At 42.8% G+C, this 27,313-nt stretch overlaps 1 protein-coding gene across 1 annotated transcript in view; it reads left to right on the top strand.

The window, feature by feature from the left end:
- The window catches only part of adgrv1 (adhesion G protein-coupled receptor V1), a 486,575-nt gene that overhangs the window by 278,019 nt on the left and 181,243 nt on the right, over positions 1-27,313 (top strand). Inside the window, exons 78-82 of the mRNA XM_033017268.1 lie at positions 5,774-6,181; positions 9,422-9,606; positions 15,734-15,986; positions 18,808-18,947; positions 25,628-25,788. Of these exons, the coding sequence (XP_032873159.1) occupies positions 5,774-6,181; positions 9,422-9,606; positions 15,734-15,986; positions 18,808-18,947; positions 25,628-25,788 (1,147 nt within the window). The remainder of the gene's footprint in view (positions 1-5,773; positions 6,182-9,421; positions 9,607-15,733; positions 15,987-18,807; positions 18,948-25,627; positions 25,789-27,313) is intronic.

A 27,313-nucleotide genomic window follows, 5' to 3' on the forward strand; every position in this document is an offset into this window, starting at 1 on the left:
TCTTGCACATAAATTTGTGAACTTACATAGAAACATAGAAAATAGGTGCAGGAGTAGGCCATTCGGCCCCTCGAGCCTGCACCGCCATTCAATATGATCATGGCTGATCATCCAACTCAGTAGCCTGTACCTGCCTTCTCTCCATACCCACTGATCCCTTTAGCCACAAGGGCCACATGTAACTCCATCTTAAATATAGCCAATGAACTGGCCTCAACTACCCTCTGTGGCAGAGAGTTCCAGAGATTCACCAATCTCTGTGTGAAAAATGCTTTCCTCATCTCGGTACTAAAAGATTTCCCCCTTATCCTTAAACTGTGACCCCTTGTTCTGGACTTCCCCAACATTAGGAACAATCTTCCTGCATCTAGCCTGTCCAACCCCTTAAGAATTTTGTAAGTTTCTATAAGATCCCCCCCTCAATCTTCTAAATTCTAGCGAGTACAAACCAAGTCTATCCAGTCTTTCTTCATATGAAAGTCCTGACATCCCAGGAATCAGTCTGGTGAACCTTCTCTGTACTCCCTCTATGGCAACAATGTCTTTCCTCAGATTAGGAGACCAAAACTGTACGCAATACTCCAGGTGTGGTCTAACCAAGACCCTGTACAACTGCAGTAGAACCTCCCTGCTCCTATACTCAAATCCTTTTGCTATGAATGCTAACATACCATTCGCCTTCTTCACTGCCTGCTGCACCTGCATGCCTACTTTTAATGACTGGTGTACCATGACACCCAGGTCTCGTTGCTTCTCTACTTTTCCTAATCGGCCACCATTTAGATAATAGTCTAATAACTTAGAACAGTACAGCACAGGTACAAGCCCTTCGGTCCACAATATCTGTGCTGAATGCAATTCCAATTCAAACTAATAGACAATAATTGCAGGAATAGGCCATTCGGCCCTTCGAGCCTGTGCCTCCTGCATGAGCCTGCATGTCATCCATATTGCTCTGGTCCCTGCATATACATGTACCCATCAAAAAGCTTACAGGTTATTTGATAAGGTCATGTCACTTTTATTAATTGCATTGTACAGTTAAAACCTGAGCTTTCAAAGCATTAGGATTATAATGATATAATTGTGATTACAAATTTCCAGAGTGATTTATACAATTAGATTTGTTATAGCTTTGAAATTTATGCATTCACTTTTAATTGAGTGATGATTTTACATGAATAATAGTGCTCCATAAAACAATTGATAATTATGTTTAAACTGCAGACATTAACCAGTCACAGAGTCCTATAGCATACTGTCGTTGTGTCCTTGGGCAAGACACTTCACCCACCTTTGCCTGTGTGTGAATGTGTGTGAGTGATTGGTGGTGGTCGGAGAGGCCGTAGGCGCAGATTGGCAGCCACGCTTCCGTCAGTCTGCCCCAGGGCAGCTGTGGCTACAGAAGTAGCTTACCACCACCGAGTGTGACTGAGGAGTGAATGAATAATGCGATGTAAAGCGCCTTGAGTATTAGAAAGGCGCTATATAAATCCCATCCATTATTATTATTATTAGTTACAGTTCTTCATCATCAGGCCCAACTTGCCCATGTTGACCAAGATGCCCCATCTGCATTAGACCCACCTGCCCATGTTGACCAAGATGCCCCATCTGCATTAGACCCACCTGCCCATGTTTGGCCCATGTCCCTCTAAATCTTTCCAATCCATGTACCTGACAATAAGCATTTTAAATAATACTTACTTCCTCTGGTCATTTTGTTCCATTTGCTACCCTCTGTATTACAAAATTTGCCCCTCGGATTCCTACTAAATCTTTGCCCTCGCACTTTAAATCTATGCCACCTGGTTCTTGATACCCCTGCTCTGGGTAAAATACTGTGCATTTACCCTATCAATTCCTCTCACGATCATAAGAAATCTAAGCAGGAAAAGGCCTGTCAGTCACTTGTGCTTTAGACACAAAATGCTAGAATAATTCAGCGGGTCAGGCAGCATCTCTGGCGAAAATGAATAGGTGACGTTTTGGGTGGAGACCCTTTTTCCTCACAGTCGCTTATGTTTGCACTACTATTCATATGGTATTATTGTCGATAAACTTGGAAATTAGCACATAGATTTTTAAAGGCTGACTTTCTGATGTGGATTCTTTTTGAAAAGGCAGTACAGACTGCAGAACTAACTGTAGGGTTCCAAACCTAAATCATATTTGTCCATTGGACCAGAACTGACAGTAAAATATCCAGTAATCCAGACATTCTGTTTTAATCCAAACCTGAAAATTTTTAAAGTCAGGCTTGAAGTCAAATGTTGTCCCCACAAAGTTTAAAATAGGGTTAAGGTTAGGGTTAGGGTAGGAAACCATCTTGTCCGGAAATATTACAATCTGGTTTGGAAATTGCTCTGCCCAGGACAAGAAGGCTCTGCAGAGAGTAGTGCGTTCGGCCGAACGCACTATGGGAACTTCACTCGCCCCCCTGCAGGAACTATACATCAGGAGGTGCAACTCCAGAGCCAATAAAATCATGGGAGGCCCCTTCCACCCCTGCAACGGACTGTTCCAGCTGCTACAGTCAGGCAAACGCCTCCGTTGCCATGCTGTGAGAACGGAGAGGTTGAGAAGGAGTTTCTTCCCAGAGGCCATTAGGACTGTAAACTCCTATCTCACCAGGGACTAACTTTTACTGTACAACTGTTTTTTTTGTTTTTTTTTTAAATTGCCGTTTTTTTCCCTCCGCCCACAATATTTAATATGTAAAGAATATGTGATTCTGTTTCGTTGTTTGTTTGTTTGTCTTTTTGCACAAAGTCCGCGAGCATTGCCACTTTTCATTTCACTGCACATCTCGTATGTGTATGTGACGAATAAACTTGACTTGACTTGACAATCAAGGGTTACATGGTAGGTGGGAAATCAAGTACAGGTTTATTTTTGATTATAGTTCTTCTGAGAAGAAATATTCTATTCTGTAGGAGAAATAAGAGTTACTTCTAGCACAAATCTGAAAAAACTGCGGCAGCTCATTCCGAATAAGTAGAACTGAAACTAAATTATAACTAAAAATCTCAAAATCGACTATTTTTCCTTTGCAAATTTGCAGATGACACAAAGCTGGGTGGCAGTGTGAACTGTGAGGAGGATGCTATGGGAATGCATTTAATGACTTGGACAGGTTGGGTGAGTGGGCAGATGCATGGCAGATGCAATTTAATGTGGATAAATGTGAGGTTATCCACTTTGGTAGCAAAAACCGGAAAGCAGATTATCATCTAAATGGTGTCAAATTGGGGAAAAGGGGAAGTACAACGGGATCTGGGGGGTCCTTGTTCATCAGTCAATGAAAGTAAGCATGCAGGTATAGCAGGCAGTGAAGAAAGCAAATGGCATGTTGGCCTTCATAACAAGAGGAGGTGAGTATAGGAGCAAAGAGGTTCTTCTGCAGTTGTATAGGGCCCTAGTGAGACCACACCTGGAGTATTGTGTGCAGTTTTGGTCCCCTAATTTGAGGAAGGACATTCTTGCTATTGAGGGAGTGCAGCCTAGGTTTACAAGTTTAATTCCCGGGATGGCGGGACTGTCATATCTTGAGAGAATGGAGCGGCTGAGCTTGTATACTCTGGAGTTTAGAAGGATGAGAGGATATCTTATTGAAACATATAAGATTATTAAGGGTTTGGACACGCTAGAGGCAGGAAACGTTCCCGATGTTGGGGGAGTCCAGAACAAGGGGCCACAGTTTAAGAATAAGGAATAAGCCATTTAGAACGGAGACGAGGAAACACTTTTCACAGAGAGTTGTGAGCCTGTGGAATTCTCTGCCTCAAGGGCGGTGGAGGACGGTTCTCTGGATACTTTCAAGAGAGAGCTAGATAGGCTCTTAAAGATTGCGAAGTCAGGGGATATGGGGAGAAGGCTGGAACGGGGTACTGATTGGGGATGATCAGCCATGATCACGTTGAATGGCGGTGGTGGCTTGAAGGGCCGAATGTCCTACTCCTGCACCTATTGTCTATTGTCTTCCTCCATGCTAATTATGTAGTTGAGGACTTCTGTGAAGCAAGTTGCAGGAGCTGATGGTCACACATCTGATGGATGGAAATCCATGCCTGTGCACTCCATTGTGGAGAAGCTCTAATATACTACCTGGTCCCTTGGGACAGACTTGGCCAGAAAAGGATATTTCCCATGAAACTAATCAGAAAAATAATATACCTTAAATATCAATCACAGCAACCTTGTTAATTAACCATATAACCATATAACAATTACAGCACGGAAACAGGCCATCTCGGCCCTACAAGTCCGTGCCGAACAATTTTTTCCCTTAGTCCCACCTGCCTGCACTCATACCATAACCCTCCATTCCCTTCTCATCCATATGCCTATCCAATTTATTCTTAAATGATACCAACGAACCTGCCGCCACCACTTCCACTGGAAGCTCATTCCACACCACTACCACTCTCTGAGTAAAGAAGTTCCCCCTCATGTTACCCCTAAACTTCTGTCCCTTAATTCTGAAGTCATGTCCTCTTGTTTGAATCTTCCCTATTCTCAAAGGGAAAAGCTTGATCACATCAACTCTGTCTATCCCTCTCATCATTTTAAAGACCTCTATCAAGTCCCCCCTTAACCTTCTGCGCTCCAGAGAATAAAGACCTAACTTATTCAACCTATCTCTGTAACTTAGTTGTTGAAACCCAGGCAACATTCTAGTAAATCTCCTCTGTACTCTCTCTATTTTGTTGACATCCTTCCTATAATTGGGCGACCAAAATTGTACACCATACTCCAGATTTGGTCTCACCAATGCCTTGTACAATTTTAACATTACATCCCAGCTTCTATACTCAATTCTGAATACATTTTGTGTTTATTCCCAAGTGCATGGGATTTCCAGATAGGGACATTTGACATTTGTTTGTTTGTTAGACTTCTTCCTGCACATTTTAACTGAAGTGTTTGTGACTCTGCAAGTTGCTGAAAGAGCAAGTTGTATGTTGCACTCAAGGAAAATCGGGTACCTAGCACTTAGAAACAGAATTTATTTATTTAACCACTGAGGTTTAATAGAATTATCAAAGGAAAACGGTACAAAAGTGAATTCAATCATAAATCACTTGCTAATCGAGAAATGGAAAGGAGAGATTGGAATGCTGAAAAAAATGTAAAAATAAAATTTAGATTTGAATTTTTTTTTCAATTTATCAACAACCTGCTGTCTGAATATATTTGACATGGTTTTAGCTGTTCAATTCTTGGGCAAGAGAAATTGATTCTCTTTCACTAATAGTTATCAAGTCATCAAATAGATACTTATCCGACTAATTACCAGATTTAAGTTTAGATTTAATAGACATTTAGTATGCAATGGGGACGCTTCATAAAAATCCAAGTAGACCAAGGTGCGATGCTCTTTTTGCTAAAGTATGAAATTAGCCAACAGCATGTTATGATTCATAATGCACTTTGTGTGTATCCTCACTAGTACTGTTGGCCAGCTATTACAAGGCAGTAAGTGTTATTCAAATGCCTATACTGTTTCAGCAAAGTCCTGGTCTTTTATAAGTTCATTGTTATACTATATTATTTGTTTCTTCTGCAAGTAAGAATGTCATTGTTCTGTTTCGGGACATGGGATAATAAAACACTCTTGACTCTCTCCAATTTCTATTGAAGAGAGTTTTCCAGATATGACATTAAAAATAAATCTCAACTGTGCAAGGTTTAATAATAAAGCAAGTATTTGTTTATTACAATGGAAGAACAAATAAAGACTGTAATGTTGCATTATCCTTTTATTTTATAGGGATTAAGAAAGGGTGAGCTGATGGGCCAAACCTTAATATCCCCAGCAATTGCCGGGATGGATTTTGTGAAATCGGAAGGCATTTTAACTTTTCAACCAGGACAACTAAGCATAACGTTGAACATTGTTCTTACTCCAGAGCTGACATCTTCCAATCTATTTCCCAAACGATTTCAAGTGGTGCTCTATAATCCCACTGCAGGAGTTTTGTTGGATGAGAAATACAACATGGCAAATATTACAATAGTCACGGACGCTGACACTCAGTTCCTCTGGGTTTTGGCTAATCAGTTATACCAACCTCTTGATGATGAATTAATAAATCAAATTCTTCAGAAATTGCAAAGCAAGCTGACTGTGGAGACCACAGGGGAACAACTCAGTGCAGTAATGAAAGTGTTTGAAAAGGTGAAACTTACAATTCACGACAAGCAATTATAATCTCAATACCGTAATCAGCATGCTATAATTATAAGGGAACTGCATAACCTATTTAAAATAGCTGACATTTGTTACCTAACATTTACCTAGCATGAAGTAAACCTGGTTCAGCAATATACCGTGATATATTTGTCTGAATGTGCAGTAATTAGTGCACAACAACATCATAAGTTTGGCATCAAATTTCAGTGGTGGATGAGGAAATAACAGAAAATGGCATCATTTCAAGCTAAACATTATAAACATTGAGAGGTCTGGTCACCTTTTCGAGTTACAGCACCCTTTAAATAACGTTCCTGAGTAACTTACCGTGATTTATACTCAGAAATTGCATATGATGGAAATCTGAAATATAAGAAGAAAATGATGGCAGTACTCAGTAGGTCCAGCAGTAGTTGTGGAGCGAATTAACACTGAAGAGAATAATTACTGATGAATGGTCATCGCCCTGTTATGGTAACTCTGCTCCTTTGTCCAAAAGTACTGTCTGACTTGCTGAGTATCTAATTCAAATTCATTTTAGTATGTAATCATATACATCAGTGTACAGTGAAACTCCTAGATTGTAGGACACTTAGAGAGTAAAGGATAAATAAAATAATTACAGCAACGTACAGGTGTCAGAGGTTATGGGGAGAAGGCAGGAGAATGGGGTTAGGAGGGGGAGATAGATCAGTTCACGATTGAATGGCGGAGTAGACATGATGGGCTGAATGGCCTAATTCTACTCCTATCACTTTTGACTTTATGAGCAATAAATGAAAAAGTGCTAAATGTTGCAAATATTATAGTGCAATAGAAGGTACCTGTACTACCAAAAAAGTGCCTTAACAGAATAACGGAATGAGGAAAGAGTTAAGAATAAGAGTATGTGCCACCACCTCCAGGAATGGAGATGTGATTAATACAGGAGTGTGATAGTATTGGAAATATTCTGTTCTTAAATTGGAATGTCTGGGCTTTCGAGTTCCAATAACTTCTTCCAGAAGTTTAGCAAAAGAAAAGGGAATGCCCAGGGTGGCAGGATCCTTACGAATACTTCCTGCCTCTCTGATGCGATGCACCATGAAGATGAACTGGATAGAATGAAGTGATGTGCCTGTGATGAAGTGGACTGTGTTCACCAACCCTTCAGGTTCAGCTGGTCATGAGCAGAGCCGTTGTGATGAGATGCATCCTGTCAGAGAGCAGCAAAAACACTACTGGTCACAGACTTTCTTTACAGCTCCATTCATGAGGGGAAGGTGTCCAATAGCCTCCTCCTCCCCTCCACCCCACCACACGTCACCATTCCACCGCCTTGGGTCAACAACCAGCTATATCGAGCTATATCGAGTCTGAAGAAGGGTTTCAGCCCGAAACGTTGCCTATTCCCTTCGCTCCATAGATGCTGCTGCACCCGCTGACTTTCTCCAGCATTTTTGTGTACCTTCGATTTTCCAGCATCTGCAGTTCCTTCTTAAACAACCAGTTATATCCTCTTGCTGACATTAAGGGCTAGGCTGTTGTGACACCATGATCTCGTTCCTGTATTCATCCTATATGTCATTGGTGTATATCTGTCCGACAACAATGATATCATTGGCGAACCTGAAGATCGAGTTGCTGGTATATTTACCCAGACAGTTTATGGAAGTAAAGTGAGGGATTGAACACACAACCATGAAGACCACCAATGTGGAGGGTCATGGCGGAGGAAATGCTGTGGCCAATCCCAACCGACAGGAGTGCTGGCCAGAAAGTCCATAAGACATTTGCAGATTGTAGTCCAAAGGACAAGAGCTAAAAGTTTAATGACGAGCTGATTCAGTATTACAGTGTTGAAGGCTGACTCTAGTCCATATAACCATATAACCATATAACAATTACAGCACGGAAACAGGCCATCTCGACCCTTCTAGTCCGTGCCGAACACATAATCTCCCCTAGTCCCATATACCTGCGCTCAGACCATAACCCTCCATTCCTTTCCCATCCATATAACTATCCAATCTATGTCATCAACAACATCCTGGCATAGATGTACTTATAGGCAAGATTATACAGAGCTGAATATAGTATAAAGGAAATGGCCGTAGACCTATTTTTTACTGTACGCAAATTTCCAGCAGCCTAGATTGTTTGGGAGACTGGGCAGATGTGAACGACAACCAATGTTTCAAAGCACAACTTTATGGTCAACAACCAGCTATATCGAGCTATATCGAGTCTGAAGAAGGGTTTCAGCCCAGCATCTATTTCCTTCGCTCCATAGATGCTGCTGACATTGGACATTAGAACTACTGGATGGTTGTCACTGAGACAAATCACTTTATTTTTCTTGGGGACTAGAATGATAGAGGTTTCCTTGAAACAGGTGGGGATACTTGATTTTTGAAGTGAAAGGCTGAAGATATTGGTGAAAGACAGTTAGTTCAGTTTATTTAGCAATACAATGTGGAAACAGGCCCTTCAACCCACCGAGTCCACACCGACTAGTAATCCCCGCACATTAACACAAGCCTACACATACTAGGGACAAATTACACTTATACCAAGTATACAAACCCAAGCCAATTAACCGACAAACCTGTATATCTTTGGAGTGTGGGAGAAAACTGAAGATCTCGGAGTAAACCCACTCAGTCACGTGGAGAGGGTACAAACTCCATGCAGACAGCACCCAGTCGGGGTCGAGCCCAGGTCTCCGGTGCTGCAAGCGCTGTACGGCAGCAACTCTACCACTGTGCCGCCCATATAATTGGCACATAATTTTAGAATCTGTGCAGGGTCTCCATCCAGGCCACCACTTTCTAAACGCTTAGCTGCATGAGAGCAGATTTGACTTCTGACACCTGGGTATATGGGACAGAACCACCTCCAACATTTTCTGTTTTATTACTGTAATTTATGAATAGTTTGAGGCACTTTTGTGTAAAAATAAATTGTAAGAGTGGAATTCTCCTTTATCATGTGTTCGGCCCGGACTAGGATTGTTTTTAGAGTCAGTGGAATATATATTGGTGTATGTTACCAAGCACTGTTTGATTAAGACTGCTAAACATAGTGTATTCATGCCATCTATTTAGTGCTGGTGAGTGTATTAGCCTATTTAGAATTCTTATTTTGCCAAAGTACTTGGAGGAAAATTGTGTTCAGCATTATTAGTTCATTTTGTCATTTTTGAATCAGAATGTAACGCAGATCATTTTACTCGTGATCTACTAGGTACTCGAGGAAGGAGAAAGGAAGCCTCTCAGTGATACCGGAAGAGAACTACTGTATAATAGTCTTTGTGCACTGTTAGATCCTACTCGTATGGATACCAAAGGATTTAGTCACCTGTCTGAAGTGACTGAAAGATTTGCCTTCTCACTCCTCACTGATGTAGAATGTGGATCACCTGGTCAGAGGTAAAATTATTTCGATTTGATCAGATTAATTTTTTGAGCAAAAACTGTTATATGTTTGCAAATTGAATTTAATGCTTTTGAGTACTGAATGCATAGTAGACGAAAGTGCCGGAGAAACTCAGCGGGTGCAGCAGCATCTATGGAGCGAAGGAAATAGGCAACGTTTCGGGCCGAAACCCTTCTTCAGACTGAAACGTTGCCTATTTCCTTCGCTCCATAGATGCTGCTGCACCCGCTGAATTTCTCCAGCACTTTTGTCTATCTTCTATTTTCCAGCATCTGCAGTTCCTTTTTAAACACTGAATGCATAATGACTTTTAATAAATGTCTGCAAAAGAGAGCTTCATAAAAGACTATTTTCTAGTGGAATCTAGGAAAATGTAAATAGTGTTTTAAATTTATATATTTATATTCTATAAATAGATGGAAAATTGAGCCCATTTTTAAATCTAATCTATGATTGCCACTAGGTCACAACAACTTCAATCATATTAATCGAGGCTGTGACAGTGCATTGCATTGATAATAAAATATTGCTAATTGGAAATGGTATGATATTTGTGAAGGCAGACAAAAAATGCTGGAGAAACTAAATGGGTGAGGAAGCATCTATGGAGAGAACGAATAGGTGACGTTTCGGGTCGAGACCCTTCTACAAATGATATTGATATTGAACTTCAAAATCTGCAACAAATTAAGTTTTTTTTCTTTTATCACAGTATTTGTGAAATCTAATTTAGTTTTGCAGTATACCCATTTTTGCAAAAGGAAATAAATGTCTGTGCTCTAGTTCGATAGCATGGTTATCAGTGGAAAGTGATTCCTAAGATTTGAATACTGTGCATAAAATTACTTAGCATGAAAATATTTAGTGTATCTTGGGTTATCTTGACATGTCAATGGCAATCACCGTTGCTGAAGTTAAATCTTAATTCTTATGTCTTTCAAGAAGTTTTTTAAAAATCATTTATCCATTATGATATGATACCACAAATTGTTTTAAATCTGCCTACAATCAAGGAATTGTGCATTTATTCTGCTGATTAAAACCTAATTTCAACAAAACCCAGGTCAGGACATTCTTTAGCATTATAAAGGCAAGTAAAACGGAAGCTGAATTGTATTTGGACCAGTTTGTGGATGGAACTCCTTGGCACAAAAATCCTATCACGTGAGGCCAAGGTCCAGGTCTGTGAATGTGAAACAAGAGGCCGAACACACAAAAGCACCAATTCTGCATATTGGACTTCTCCTCTGTCCACCGCAGCAGAAATAATAAAGATCATATCTGCGAAGGATTATGAGAATATAACAATGGTTTTGGGTGATTGCAGGATAGCAGAATTAGAGTTAGGGTAAAGTTGTCGAGGATATGAAGAAATGGATACAAAAGTGGGTGGTTTTGCAGATAGTGAAGATAGTTGTGAAAGATTGCAGCAGGATTTTGATCGATTGGCCAGGTGGGCTGTGGAATGGTTGATGGAATTTAACACAGAGAAATATGAGGTGTTGCATTTTGGGATGCCTAACAAAGGCACAAACTACACATTCTCTGGGGAGTGTTGTAGAGCAGAGGGATCTATGTGTGCAGGTGCAAGGTTGCTTGAAGGATGAGTCGCAGGTAGATAAGGTGGTAAAAAAGTATTTTGGCACATTGGCCATCAGTCAGAGGATTGAGTATAGAAGTTGGGGCTCATGATGAAGTTTGTATAAGATGTTGGTGAGACAACATTTAGAATATTGTGTTCAGTTCTGGCACCATGTTATAGGAAATATATTGTCAAGCTTGAAAGGGTTCAGAGAAGATTTACGAAGATGTTGCCAGGACTCGAGGGTGTGAGTTATAGGGAGAGGTTGAGTAGGCTGGGTCTCTATTCCTTGGCGCAATAGACAATAGGTGCAGGAGTAGGCCAATCGGCCCTTTGAGCCAGCACCGCCATTCACTATGATCATGGCTAGTCATCCACAATCAGTACCCCGTTCCTGCCTTCTCCCCATGAGGATGAAGGGTGATCTTATAGAGGTGTATAAAATCATGAGAGGAATAGAACGGGTAGATGCACAGAATCTCTTTCTCAGAGTAGGGGAATCGAGGACCAGGAGACATAGGTTCAAGGTGAAAGGGAACAGATTTAACAGGAATCTTAGGGGTAACTTTTTCACCCAAAGAGTGGTGGGTGTATGGAACAAGCTGCCAGGGGTGGTTGAGGCTGGGACTATCCCAAAGTTTAAGAAACAGTTAGACAGGAACATAAGTAGGACAAGTTTGGAGGGATATGGACCAAGTACAGGCAGGTGGGACTAGTGTAGCTGGGACATAGTGTGGCAAGTTGGGCCGAAGGGCCTGTTTCCACACTGTATCACACTAGGACTCTATTAGATTGTGTTCATTCGTTTTCAAAGAATGTGAGGGGATTTCACTGAAAGACCAAATCCCACAGGGTCTGATGCTTGAATGTGGTGAGAGTGTTTCCCTGACACTGTTGTCCATCATGATCTCAGGGTCAGAGCAATAGGCAGGGACATTTTCCTCAGCAATGAGGAAAGCATTTCTTCCCTCGAAGAGTGGTGAACTCTCTGGCACAAAAGATAATGGAGGCGAGATTGCTGAATATTTTAAGCAAGCAGAGACACAAAAGACATCAAAGAATTTGTAAGAGAGGATGAATGTGATCTTGAGATGAAGAAGTAGCCAGGATAGTTCCCAATGATAGAGCAGTTCCAATGAGCCAAAATAACTACGGCTGCTATGATTTTCTAATGTTCTGTATTGATGAGGGATGGCATATCAAACCAAACAATGAACGTTCCACTAAAATGAACAGAGAAAAGATATGGCTGAAACGTTGTATTAGTTAAGTCAAAAGGATGGAATAGAGATAATACACAATGTCCACACTCATATAGGATATGTTTATGGTCTTTTCTGTGGGATGGCAGGAATCGAAATTGTTTGGAAGTCATTCAACATGAATACCCATATTTAGGTAAATCTATAATGACATTTTGCTTCACATTGCACCTTCTAAAACAAAATGATAAAACTCTGTGTAATTCAGAAATGAGCTCAAGACTAAATCCAGTAGATGCTCAACAAGTTTCCAATGGTGATTGCATTATTCCTTACTAAGTTTGAGGTGTGAATTTTTCGGTATTTGTTCAAACACAGAGATTTGTATTGTGCAACCTCTAGCGAATAAAACACAAACCAAAGGAATAGTTAAGGGCCGGTCCCACCTGCATGCGATTGCATGTGGCAAGCGCGACCTAACGTGGTCACTTGAGCCGTACGTCCTCGCGGGGCCGGTCCCACTTCGATCGCCGGAGCCGTATGGAGTTGTGCTGGTCCCGACATCGCGCGGGGCTCCTAAAAACGGACAATGTCCAAAAATTCCACGCGGCAACGGCCTACCGGCCCGCAGCCGCATTGAGGCCGTACGCGCCGCCTCGATGGGCGTACGCAGCGCCTCGACGCCGTACGCACCGTCTCGATGCCGTACACAGCGTCTTGACGGCATACGCCTAGCGCGTGCGTTGCGCGATGACGTCACCGCCTGGCGTGCCGTTGCGTGATGACGTAACCGCCCGACGCCGTGCGACGTCCAAATTCAGTCGGCCCGCCTCCTGCCCAGCTGATTGGTGAGTATGATGTCGGGACCAGCCCCGCACAACTCCAGACGGCTCCGTGGTTGGAAGTGGGACAGGCCCCGCGAGGCCGTACGCCTCAAGCCACCACGTTTGGTCACGCTAGACGCATGCAATCGCATGCTGGTGGGACAGGCCCTTTAGATATCAAGCCGGGTGTTGAGCAACAAGGTTGTTGTCTCTGCGTCAATGTCTGCCAGGCCCTGAGCTTTATTTGGTGGGTGGTGGAGCAGGCACATGATTACAGCAAATCTCATATATACATATGGATGCATCTGGATATTCAGTTAAGATTGACTGTAACAAATGTTCTTGGGGTATAGTGGCAGAGTACAAAGTTGCTACAATTTAGTTGCATCTGCACTTGGTATTTCCTCCAAGCAAGGCAAGGAATTCTCTTAGAGACAGAGAAGACTTGCTGGAATTTGGAGCAAAGAAATACTGGAAGAACTCTGGTGTTAAAGCTGCCAGCACAGTTTATTTTATGCATCAATATTTAAAAAAAAAGCACTGCTGCATGTGATTTCTAATCTTCAACACATTGAAAAACTCTTAACTTTATTTTCAAATCAACATGTTTAAATTATTGAGGGCACTGAACATAAAATCAATGTAGTTGTCCTATAGCTGTCAGTACTATATATAGTTGAGGAATTATTTGCCACAGAAGGCTGTGGAAGCCAAGTCAGTGGATAGATGGATTCTTGATTAGTACAGGTGTCAGAGGTTATGGGGAGAAGGCAGGAGAATGGGGTTAGGAGGGAGAGACAGCTCAGCCATGATATAATGACGGAGTAGACTTGATGGGCCGAATGGCCTAATTCTACTCCCATCGCATGACCTCATGAGAATAGTTGTGTATAGATGAGAGACGCGGCTGTCTCAGTGCTGGATGTCTTCATTATAAAGTACATCACCAATTCCAGAGAGGCACAAGGAAGCGAAGATGCTGGGATCTTGAGCAAAACACAAAATCCTGGAGGAAGTTAGGTCAGGCAACATCTCTGGGGGGAATGGACAGATGCAGATTACATTTTGTGTATGGAGCTTTCTTCAGACCCTTTCTGGAACCAGTTGATAGACCAGCGACAACATGCTGTTTAAATGAAACAGCAGCTGCACTTAGTTACAAAGTCACCAGATGAAGAATAAAGGCTAATGGGTATAGTGGCTTCTTAGTGTTGAAAAGTGCCACACTTGTAATTTTTTGGAGGGGCTCCAAGTTACATCAAGACACTTGGTTACTGCCTTCTGCACAGTCAATGTTGTTTACAAATTTATTGTTGTCCACAAATTTGTAAGTTAATAATAATAATAATAATAATAATAATAATAATAATAATAATAATAATAATAATAATAATAATAATAATAATAATAATAATAATAATAATAATATATTTTATTGACATTGCACATAAGCGCAACGAGATTTGGTATGCAGCTTCCATCCGATGTCATAACTTAAATAACTAATACAATTTAGATTTAGATACCCCGAGAACATGGATTGTAAAAAGAACAGTAAAATAGTCAAACAGTTCAAACAGACTAAAGTGCAGATGTGTCTGTGCGACGTGACCATCCGAGGGAGACAGTCCAGGGGGGGTGGGGGGCACTCAGCAGGGCCGGTTCAGAGCCGCTATAGTTCTGGGAATGAAGCTGTTCCTGAGTCTGGATGTTCGGGCGTAGAAGGCCTTGTAACGTCTGCCGGAGGGAAGTAGTTCGAACAGTCCATTACAAGGATGTGAGGAGCCTTTATGGATGCTGACGGCCTGCCTGAGGCACCGTGTGTGGTAGATGCCCTCCTAGGCTGGTAGCGGTGTCCCAATAATCTTCCGATTATTTGATTCCAATTTCGAAAATAGTTAGTATTAATCCTTGTGCAACCCATTTCCACTTTTTGTCACCTTATCACGGCTTTTCAAACATTGCATCTGTTATGTTACCGTTCTCCACCCTATTACCTCTTCAAGTAATTTAATAGGGTAAGTCGGGCGAAGTTACCAAGAATGAAGGAAACACAGAAGGCCAGGGAGTGTTTGTGGAATGTGAAATGGAACAAATATTTTAGGTTGATGAATTGGAGAACAAAATTAGTGCATTTGAAAAAAGATTACCCACACCTGTAAAAAATAAATCTGATTTAATCTGGTCAAAGTGTCTAAATTCAGCTTCTTTGAGTTCAAGAATTTAGTTTATTGTCACATGTAGAGAGGTACAGTGAAAAGCTTTTCTTGCGTGCTAACCTGTCAGCAGAAAGACAATACATTATTACAATCGAGCTGTCCACAATATACAGATGCAAGATAAGGGGAATAACGTTGAGTGCAAGAAAAAGCCGGTGAAGTCCGATCAAAGATAGTCCAAGGGTCTCGAGTGAGCTAGATTGTGGTCCAGGACTGCTTTCTAGTTGTTGGCAGTATGGTTCAGTTCCCTGATAACAAACAACCATTTTTTTTTTCTTTCTCCAATTGCACAGAGGCAAGACAGTTCTTGATACCTGCCAGTACCTCACTATTCAATCGTATCACTGGTATCCCCAACAAATTAATGGGCACAAAGTTGAGTGGAAGAACGGTGATTCCTTGCAAGTTCCTGAACGGTTGCTGGACGTTTCTTCTCCACCCTCACTTGAACCAGGACGTGAAAATTGTCAGCGTGTGCAATTCACGGAGTACAGCAGCCAGCAATGGTTCCAAACCAACGCTAATAGGAATGCGCTCAACAACAAAGTAGGATCGGTGTATTACAAATATTTCTATTCAAAGGGTATTTTATTGTCACGTGTACCAATTAAGGTTTCGATTCATAGATCGTTAAACATAAACAAATTGATGATTTACATTTAGGTTAAGCAACAAGAATAATAGGGGAAGTGGCATAAAATGGAGAAAGGAATCAGCAGTCTATTTTACAGTCTGCTCAGTCTTTCCCATTGCCAAATAAATTGATTCATGCAACTTTGTGTCTACTTTCAAAATGATGTGTTCTTTGTGACATAAATATATACTTCTAATTTACTTGACATTTTTTTGCAATGGATCAGTAAATTTCCACTTGTTTGCTAGGCTGAATTGCTAATCAGAGGAAAGACATTCTTGCCATAGAGGGAGTACAGAGAAGGTTCACCAGACTGATTCCTGGGATGGCAGGACTTTCATATGAAGAAAGACTGGATAGACTCGGCTTGTACTCACTAGAATTTAGAAGATTGAGGGGGGATCTTATAGAAACTTACAAAATTCTTAAGGGGTTGGACAGGTTAGATGCAGGAAGATTGTTCCCGATGTTGGGGAAGTCCAGAACAAGGGGTCACAGTTTAAGGCTAAGGGGGAAGTCTTTTAGGACCGAGATGAGAAAAACATTTTTCACACAAAGAGTGGTGAATCTGTGGAATTCTCTGCCACAGAAGGTAGTTGAGGCCAGTTCATTGGCTATATTTAAGAGGGAGTTAGATGTGGCCCTTGTGGCTAAAGGGATCAGGGGGTATGGAGAGAAGACAGGTATAGGATACTGAGTTGGATGATCAGCCATGATCATATTGAATGGCGGTGCTGGCTCGAAGGGCCGAATGGCCTACTCCTGCACCTATTTTCTATGTTTCTATGCAAGTATAAAAAGCTATATGTGATATTAGTCTTTCATTGCCAGTGCTAGGCATTAGCTGACATTGAAGTAATTATCAAGATTTTTTGAATGACTGCTGCTGGCTGTTGTTCTTGTGCCACTTAGAGCTGGCAACTAAAGAATTTTTTTTCCCCTCTGGACGAGCGTGTACCTTAATTGATAATTGGCAGGTGAAATTGCGGTGGCACAATGATACAAATGTTTAGAGATACAGCGTGAAGACAGGCCCTTCAGCTCACCGTGGCGACTAACGATCACCTGGACACTAGTTATCATAGTTCAGCATCCTTCACTCTATGGGGAATTTACAGAAGCCAATTAACTTACAAATCTGCACATTTTAGGAATGCGGGAGGAAACTGGAGCACCCGGAGAAAACCCACACGGTCTTGCTGAGAACGCACAAAGTTGGCACAGTCAGCACCCGCAGTTAGGATCAAACCCAAGTCTGTGGAGCTGGAGTTCCCTGAAGGTGGAATCTCATGTAGATAGGATGGTAAAGAAAGCTTTTGGTGTGCTGGCCTTAATAAATCAGAGCATTGAGTATAGAAGTTGGGATGTAATGTTAAAATTGTACAAGGCATTGGTGAGGCCAATTCTGGAGTATGGTGTACAATTTTGGTCGCCTAATTTTAGGAAGGAGAGTACAGAGGAGATTTACTAGAATGTTGCCTGGGTTTCAGCTACTAAGTTACAGAGAAAGGTTGAACAAGTTAGGGCTTTATTCTTTGGAGCGCAGAAGGTTAAGGGGAGACTTGATAGAGGTCTTTAAAATGATGAGAGGGATAGACAGAGTTGACGTGGATAAGCTTTTCCCACTGAGAGTAGGGAAGATACAAACAAGAGGACATGACTTGAGAATTAAGGGACAGAAGTTTAGGGGTAACATGAGGGGGAACTTCTTTACTCAGAGAGTGGTAGCTGTGTGGAATAAGCTTCCAGTGGAAGTGGTGGAGGCAGGTTCGATTTTATCATTTAAAAATAAATTGGATAGTTATATGGACGGGAAAGGAATGGAGGGTTATGGTCTGAGTGCAGGTAGATGGGACTAGGGGAGAATACGTGTTCGGCACGGACTAGAAGGGCCGAGATGGCCTGTTTCCGTGCTGTAATTGTTATATGGTTATTATATGGTTATATGGTTATGCGCCAACTCTACCGTTGTGCCACTGTCCTTGACCATTACACGCCCATTCGTCATTAACACTTTTGTTATAAACTGTAGCTGATCGTAGCTAATGTTGTCTTTAAATTTATTGTTGTTCACAGATTTAGAAGTTAAATATTTGATTCCAAATTATAAAATGGTTCGCCCTACAAAGATGGTGCTTGGTAGTACCAGTATCTCCCTGCTCCTGTCACCCCTACTCAAGCCTGACCTCTGACCTTGTCTATGTGCAGTTTGTATCCCTGTGACCATATGGGTTTTCCAGTTTCTTCACATAGGTTGGTAGGTTTATTGGCTCTTTGTAAATTTCCCATAGCTTACAGTAAGTGGGCGTTTGGAGAATTAGGAATAATTAATTAGCATGCAAGAATAAATGGTTTATAAGGAAATGTAGGTGAATTGCTTTGATAAGTGTGCCATGAAAGATGGCATAGACTTGAAGGCCAAACAGCCACCTTTTATCTTGAGAGAAAAAACACAAAGATGATTTCAAAGAACCTCGAACAAGATTTTGTGGCTGTTTTGAATGATTGGTTTATTTTAGCTAATAACAATGAAAGCATTTTAAATATATGGATCAGCTAATGTTAGTTTCAATTAAAAATTGATTTAGAATTACTGTGAGGTGAATAATTTGATTTTGACTTTAAAATGTATCTTAAAGTAATGTTTTTTTAAAAAGGAAATTGTAACCATTTAATATTTAATGGATGCGGTTTGTATTACACGATATCTCACCAACTTCTGCTGCTTCCTAGATATTTTCAGCAAGCCTAAAGGATCGTGATCCACAACCTCTTGCAGACAACAACACAATAACCTATCGTATTCACAGTCCTGAAAGCCGCATTGTTCCTCAAACATCTGCATGCCTCCTATGGAACAAGGAAACCAAGAGGTGGGAATTTTTAAAACAAAATACTATTTATTAAATTAAATTAAATTTAAATTTAAATTAAATTTCTTTATTTATATAGCACATTTTTAGTCAACTTGCATTGACCCAAAAGTGCTTCACATAATTACATCCACACACACAGGCAAAGGTGGGTGAAGTGTCTTGCCCAAGGACACACACAGGCAAAGGTGGGTGAAGTGTCTTGCCCAAGGACACAACGACAGTATGCACTCCAAGCGGGATTCGAACCAGCTACCTTCCGGTTGCCAGCCGAACACTTAGCCCATTGTGCCATCTGTCGTCCCAACTCAACAACTCAAGGACTACTGCCTCACTTCATTGAACTCCCAGAAGGAACAGAGGAGGATGTAGAATGATCCATATGGTCTTGCATCTCAAAGGCACCATCATGGGCCTGTCCCACTTGGCGATATTTTCGGTGACTGCCGGCGTCATTGACTGACGTATCAGGGTCGGCAAAAGATTTTGAACATTTCAAAATCCAGCGGCGACAAAATAAAATGTTGCGACACTTGAGGAAACGCCGCGCGTCGTCACGCCGCAACTTTTTCGGTGACGGGATACGTCAGTCAATGATGCTGGCAGTCGTTGAAAAAAAATCACCAAGTGGGACACAGGCCCCTAAATTGCAAATGCTGGGATCTTGAGCAATAAACAACATTGTTGGAGGAACTCAGCAGGTCCAGCAGCACCTGTAGAGGGTCGGGGCATGGCTTCAACCTGATGTTGTAGAGGGGAGAAAGCTGTAACAGGAAGTTGAGGGTGGGGCGAAGGTTAGCAAGTGATAGGTGGAGTAATGCTTGGCAAGTGACCGGTGGATGCATGTGTGGGCTGATCATTGGCAGATGGGTGGAGCAAGTGACAAGGGTAGAGGTAAAAAAGGGAGACAAAAGGGTGACAAATAAGGAATGAAGAGCTAGAGCAAAATGTAAAGCCAGAGGGAGGGATATGGGTGGAATGGGATGGGAGAGAGTGGTGATCAAAAAGAAATATGGGATTCGGAGATGGGGCTGGGGTTGCCAACTTTGCTGGGTCTTGTAGCTCTGTGGGGTGTCGCAGTTGTGGCTTCCTCTAATAGATAGATAGATAGATAGAGATAGATATAATTTATTGCCACACAACCAGGGTTGGTGGAAATTTGGGTTGTCAGCAGCGATACAATAATAAAGAACACACAATAAAACTGTAACACAAACATCCACCACAGCATTCATCACTGTGGTGGAAGGCACAAAAATTTGTCCAGTCCTCCTCCATTTCCCCCCCGTGGTCAGGACCAGAGTCCAGTCAGTCCAGGATCGGCTCTTCCTCACCTTAGACCGCGGGTTTAGATTGTTGTAGGCCGCAGGCCGGCGGTCGAGATTTAAAGTCCCCGCCGCAGCCAGAAGCACCGTAGACTGCAGGGCCGGCGGTCGAAGCTCCCCTCCAGGGGTGATGGTAAGTCCATGCCGGACCCGCGGTAGAAGTCGGCCGCGGGCCGGCAGTGATGGCTTCTTCTTCCCCCGGGTCCCCCACGAGGTATCCCGGGCTGTAGAAGCCGCGCCAGCTGGAGCTCTGCAGACCGCGGCTTCAGGCTGCGACTTCAGGCTGCCGGCTGCCCCGGGCCAGCGAAACGGAGCGCTCCCCTCCAGCGAGCCCCAGCGAGGGCTCACCCGCTCCACGCCAAGAGTCCACGCTGCGCCCGCCGCTGAAGCCCCGGGCGTGTCTCCGGGAAAGGCCGCGTCGATCCTTGATGTTAGGCCACGGGGGAGGCGACCTGGAAAAAGTCGCCTCTCCGTGGAGGAGGTGACCGAAGCGGTTTCCCCCTTACCCCCCCACACCACCCCCCACACAAAACACACGAAGAAACACAAAATACACACTTTAAAACATACTAAAAAATAAAAAAAAGCTGGAAAAACTGACGCGCTGCTGACATGGCTGCACACAGAGGAGCGCCCCCTACACAGGACTAACTCTAACCTCCCCTACCCCTCATTCCTGCACCTCACAGCTTACTCCATCTCCTCTGTGACCCCTCATCCCAAAAGGCTTTATAAATACATAAAGGGGGAAAGGGTAACTAGAGAGAGAGTGGGACCCCTCAGGAATCAAAGTGGTCACCTCTGTGTGGAGCCACAGGAGATGGGCAATGTTCTCAATGAATATTTCTCCTCTGTATTTACCGAGGAGAAAGGCAGTAGGACGGAGGAACTTGGGGCAGTCAATGGAAGTGTCTTGAGAGCAGTCAGTGTTACCGTTGAAGAAGTACTTTATATCGTGTATGAAGGTAGACAAATCTCCAGGGCCTGATCAGAAATATCCGAGAACATTGTGGGGAACCAGAGAGGAAATTGCAGGAGCCCTGGTTGAAATTTACGAGTCGTCCTTAAATACAGAAGAGGTGCCGGAAGGCTGGAGCGTGGCAAATGTTGTACCTCTTTTCAAGAAGGGCTGCAGGGAAAATGCTGGGAACTATAGGCCGGTGAGCTTAACATCTGTAGTTGGAATGTTACAAGAAAGTATTCTGAGGGATAGTTTATACAGGCATTTGGATGGGCAAGGGCTGATTAGGGATAGTCAACATGGTTTTGTACGTGGGAGGTCGTGTCTCACAAATCTGATTGATTTTTTTGAAGACGTGACCAAAAAGGTCTATGAGGGCAGAGCTGGAGATGTTGTGTACATGGATTTCAGTCAAGCATTCCACAAGGTTCCACATAGTAGGCTGCTCTGTAAGGTTAGATTGCATGAGAACCAAGGAGAGATAGCAAAATGGAAAGCAAATTGGCTCCATGGAAGGAAGCAGAGGGTGATGGTGGAAGGTTGCTTCTTGGACTGAAGGCCTGTGACTAGTGGTGTGCCTCAGGGTTCGGTGCTGGGCCGTTACTGTTTGTCATCTACATCAATGATTTGGATGAGAACATACAGGGCAATATTAGAAAATTTGCTGGTGATACAAAAGTGAGTGGTTTTGCAGATAGTGAAGATGGTTGTAAGGTTGCAGCAGGATCTGGATCGGTTGGCCAGGTGGGCGGAGGAAGGGTTGATGGAATTTAATACACAGAAGTATGAGGGGTTGTATTTTGGAATGTCGAACAAGGCAGGACATACATACTAAATGGTAGGCCTCTGGCTAGTGTTTTAGAACAGAGGGATCTAGGAGTACAGGTGCATGGTTACTTGAAGGTCGAGTCGCAGGTAGATAAGGTGGTCAGAAAGGCATTTGGCACTTTGGCCTTCATCAGTCAGAGTATTGAGTATAGAATTTGGGAGGTCATGTTGTAGTTGTATAAGACGTTGGTGAGACCGCATTTAGAATATTGTGTTCAGTTCAGGGCACTATGTTATAGGAAAGATATTGTCAAGCTTGAAAAGGTTCCGAAAAGATTTATGAGGATGTTGCCAGGACTAGAGGGTGTGAGCTATAGGGAGAGGTTGAGTAGGCTGGGTCTCTATTCCATGGAGCACAGGAGGATGAGGGGGGTTCTTATAGAGGTGTACACAATCATGTGAGGAATAGATCGGGTAGATGCACAGAGTCTCTTGCCCAGAGTAGGGGAATCAAGGACCAGAGGACAGATTAAAGGTGAAAGGGAAAAGAGTGGTGGGTGTGGAATAAGCTGCCAGAGGAGGTAGTTGAGGCTGGGATTATCCCATTGTTTAAGAAACAGTTAGACAAGTATATGGATAGGACGGGTTTGGAGGGATATGGACCAAGTGCAGGCAAGTGGGATGTGTAGCTGGGACATGTTGGCCGGTGTGGCCAATTTGGGCTGAAGGCCTGTTTCCACATTGTATCACTCTATAACTATGATTCATCCCTCCACAGTGTCTGGTCTGAGTCCCCCTCGTCCTTCCACAGTATCGCCTCTAAGCGCCCGACCTCCTTCTGCCCACCACAGACCCTCTGTCTCACCTCAGCCCATACCCTGCTGTGTTTTCACCCTCCCCCTGGCCCACCCCTCTCTAATACTGAACGATCTTATATAACGTATCTTTATACTACTACTTGCTAACAAAATCTAGGGATATGGGGTGAAAGCAGGAACAGGAAACTCATTGTGGATGTTAGGCCATGATCATATTGAATGGAATTACCATCACGACACTTACGTAGCCATTACATTTTAAACGAGATGTGCCAGTTTTCTTAGAGCATGGAAAATTGGGCATCTGTAGGAATGTGGGAGTTGCCAGATCCATTGCAAGAATGTTATTTTCAGGAGGAATATTTCACTGCCCCTCAAGCAAACTTCAAGCACGTCTTCCACCTGCCATGTTTGCTTTGGTTCAATGGTTCCTTTATTGTGTACCAGATACAGTGGAATATATTTTTTCCACACAGCCCAGCAAGACTATCCCCGTACACAACGGCAATCCCCCAGTTAGTACAAGAACAGCCCACTGAGTCCATATGCAAGAGTTGCCATTTTACAGTCCCAGCTGCAGCGGGCCACAAAGTCCATTGCAGCTGTCGTCCTGTGAACCAATGTCTCTCCCCATGTCTGGTCCCCTTCAGTCCTTGTTCTCCGGGGGGAGGAGGGGGGGCTCCAGCAGTGGGGGGGGGTTCCGCAGTCGAACTGTAGGGCCCAAAGACCCTTACTGGGTCCTTTGTTCAGCATCTGCCACCATCTCCTCCATCTCTTCTCCGATACTGGGGCAGTGACCCAGGCCTGTTATCGAGTATGACTTGTTATTGAGTTTAGCCTGTTATTGAGTTTAGCCTGTTATCGAGAATGGCCTGTTATCGAGAATGGCCTGTTATCGAGAATGGCCTGTTATCGAGAATGGCCTGTTATTGAGGTCCTTTGTTCAGCATGGCCTGTTATCGAGAATGGCCTGTTTTCGCGCATGGCCTGTTATCGAGAATGGCCTGTTATCGAGAATGGCCTGTTATCGAGAATGGCCTGTTATCGAGAATGGCCTGTTTTCGCACATGGCCTGTTATCGAGAATGGCCTGTTATCGAGAATGGCCTGTTATCGAGAATGGCCTGTTATCGTCCCAGGCCTGTTATCGTCCCAGGCCTGTTCTCGAGCATGATTGCGGCCGTCGGTATGCAACCTTGTGCTGCGCAGTAAGTCGGGAGGCTTTGAAGTGTCTCTGGTCTTTTTTCCTGTTTGGGTACTGTCCACATCAATTCTTATTGCTGCCTTTGCCACTTGCTAGCCAGCTCAAATCAAGTTCTAAACAAATATTTGAACGAAGCGCTGACTTTAGGCTGCAGGTTATCAAAAAATGTATCCACTCTCATGGCTTTATAGATTGCTCAGATTTCAAATGGGAACATTAACACAATGTAATTGAAATTGTAATCAACTTCTTAGCCAACTATGTAAAACATCCAAGGAATTTGATTTGTCATACCAAAAATGCAACAAGACACACAACGACATAGAAATGAACATAAACATCCACCACTGCGCACTGTGATGGAAGGCAATAACATAATACCTTCTTCCCTCCTTTTCTCCCACGGTCGGGGCAGTCAAACCATCCGCAGTTGCGGCAATTGAATATCCCGTAACCGCGATTGGGGCGGTCTGAGCTCCTGCAGTTGGAGCTCCTGAAGTCGAACCCTAACCAAGGGATCGCGAGCTCCACGATGTTAAGTCCGCAGTGCGGACGGAGATACGATACGGTTGCATCTCCATCGAGGAAAGAGATTAAAACAAGTTTCCCCAAACCCCCCCCCCCACATAATACAAAACGAAAAATACACTAAAACATACATTTAACAACAGACTAAAATCAACAAAAGAAGAAAATAACAAGACAGACTGTTGGCGAGGCTGCCATCGTATGGCGCCACCTGGTGGAGGCTCTTAAAGTGGAACTGCAAGTGTAATGTTTTTATTATCTGAGATGATCAGTTGGCAGTAACTTTCACATTTTAGTAATGCAGCTTGGCTGAATGTTTCTCCACACAAATTAGTCAATATTGCAGTAAGAAATCGAATTCATTTTTTAAGGAAAATATAAGCTCTGCTTGCGTCAGAGACTGCTGCACAAAAATAGACCTTAACTGTCAATTTGTTTGACATAATGACATAATGACATTCCTTCGTGGACCTAACCATAGACCTTCTCCTAGAAACCAATCTCCCCCCAACATTAATAAACAGTCTCAAGGCACCTGTTTGTTACTCACAGCTCAAGTTCCAAACTTTAAATGAAGCTGTCTGCTTAACGTCCTTGGTGTTTGAAGTAAATCTGGACTCCAGGAAGTAAAGTAAAGTATCCTTTACTGTCATTCAGACATTTCAGTCTGAACGAAATTGTATACCTTGCAGTCATAACATAGAATAAAATAACACAACACACACTTAACACAGTTTAACATCCACCACAGTGAGCTAACCAGGCACCTCCTCACTGTGATGGAAGGCTAAAGTCTTAAAGTCCTTGTCTCTTTCTTTCCTCCTTGTTCTCCCTCTGCGTTGAGGCGATCCAGGCTTCCGATATTGGGACCCCGCCGGGTGATGATGCATTTCATGATCATACAGAACGATGCATTTGAGTATTTTAGATGTTTAGACACAAAGACGACTGGGGTATAAAATGATTGTCAGCGTTGTCACATTGCATGCAAGAGACACCTCTGGGGAACAACTAGCATTTGACTTCTTTTCAATTCAGTCTAACATTTGATATGTTTACCTCTTTTGTTTTAAATAGTTGGTCGTCAAGTAACCTGTTCTGTCGAGTGGTTTTTGAAACAAACAACTTTGTGGAATGTGCCTGTTCACACATGTCCACCTACACTGCCACTGCCCTAATAGATGAACTTTCCTTCGACAATGAAGCCTTCTTCTCAGCAGCATTTATTTGCATTTCAGGTATGTGGAAAATAAAAAATCCTTTAGGAAAGCACGTGATCCTCATACATAATCCTAAAATTACAGATGATTGGACTATGATCATTACAAGTACATGAGGGTGAAAAACTATAGTGTTTAAATCTGAATCATCCACTTCCTTCGGATTGGTGCAGGTGTTACAGTTTGACATGGTTTAAATGCTGAATATTCCCAGTAGTTCCCAATATTTGTAGAGAGAAAGTGTAAGATAACATTGTTGTCACGTCTCAATCATCACGAAAAGTATGCTGGAGCAAAACATTTTGGATGCTACAAATTTGAAGAAAAAAGCATAAGAATCTGGAAATATTTTGTTGGTCAGGTAGCATTGGGCGGTGCAGTGATGCATCAGTAGAGCTGCTGCCTCACAGCACCAGAGGCCCTGGATCGATCCTGACTATGGGTGCTGTCTGTGTAAAGTTTGCATGTTCTCCCTGTGACCGTGTGGGTTTTCTCTAGTTGCTTCAGTTTCCTCCCACATTCCAAACATGTGTAGGTTTGTAGGTTAAATGGCTTCTGTAAATTGTGTAGGATGTAAATTGCCCCCTAGTGTGTAGGATGCAGGGGGATCTTATAGAAATGTACAAAATTCTTAAGGGGTTGGACAGGCTAGATGCAGGAAGATTGTTCCCGATGTTGGGGAAGTCCAGGACAAGGGGTCACAGTTTAAGGATAAGGGGGAAATCTTTTAGGACCGAGATGAGAAAAACATTTTTCACACAGAGAGCTGTGAATCTCTGGAAATCTCTGCCACAGAAGGTAGTTGAGGCCATTTCATTGGCTATATTTAAGAGGGAGTTAGATGTGGCCCTTGTGGCTAAAGGGATCAGGGGGTATGGAGAGAGGGCAGGTACAGGATACTGAGTTGGATGATCAGCCATGATCATATTGAATGGCGGTGCAGGCTCGAAGGGCCGAATGGCCTACTCCTGCACCTATATTCTATGTTTCTATGTTTCTATGATGCAAGAGTGGAATTATTATTTTTTTTATTTTTTTTATTTTTTATTGGGACAGTGCATATTAATGAACATTTGCATGTAAATATGCGAGATTGTAGCCAATCAGTAGCTAATTTCCGTCTCTAGTCCCAGGCAAAGGTAGGTGAAGTGTCTTGCCCAAGGACACAACGACAGTACACACTCCAAGCAGGATTCGAACCGGCCACCTTCAGGTTGCCAGCCGAACACTTAGCCCATTGTGCCATCTAACATAGAATTAGAACTAGCGTATGGGTGATCAACAATCAGCGTGAACTCGGTGGGCCGAAGGGCCTGTTTCCATTGCAGTATCTTTAAACTGAAATCTGTGGAGAGAGAAACAAAAGTTTAAATTTTTGTTGATCACCGTTCATCATAACTGGGAAAAGTTAAACTGGCTTCAGTTTGCAGAGAGTTGGAGCAATGATGTGAGGGCGGTGGTGGAGAACAAGTAGGGACGGATTATATAGGGGGGAAAGAAGAAGTAGTAAATGGTAAAAGGTCTGGAGTAGTGAAAATAATAG

Source organism: Amblyraja radiata, chromosome 3 (genome assembly GCF_010909765.2).
Source record: "Amblyraja radiata isolate CabotCenter1 chromosome 3, sAmbRad1.1.pri, whole genome shotgun sequence".
Classification (NCBI taxonomy): domain Eukaryota; kingdom Metazoa; phylum Chordata; class Chondrichthyes; order Rajiformes; family Rajidae; genus Amblyraja; species Amblyraja radiata.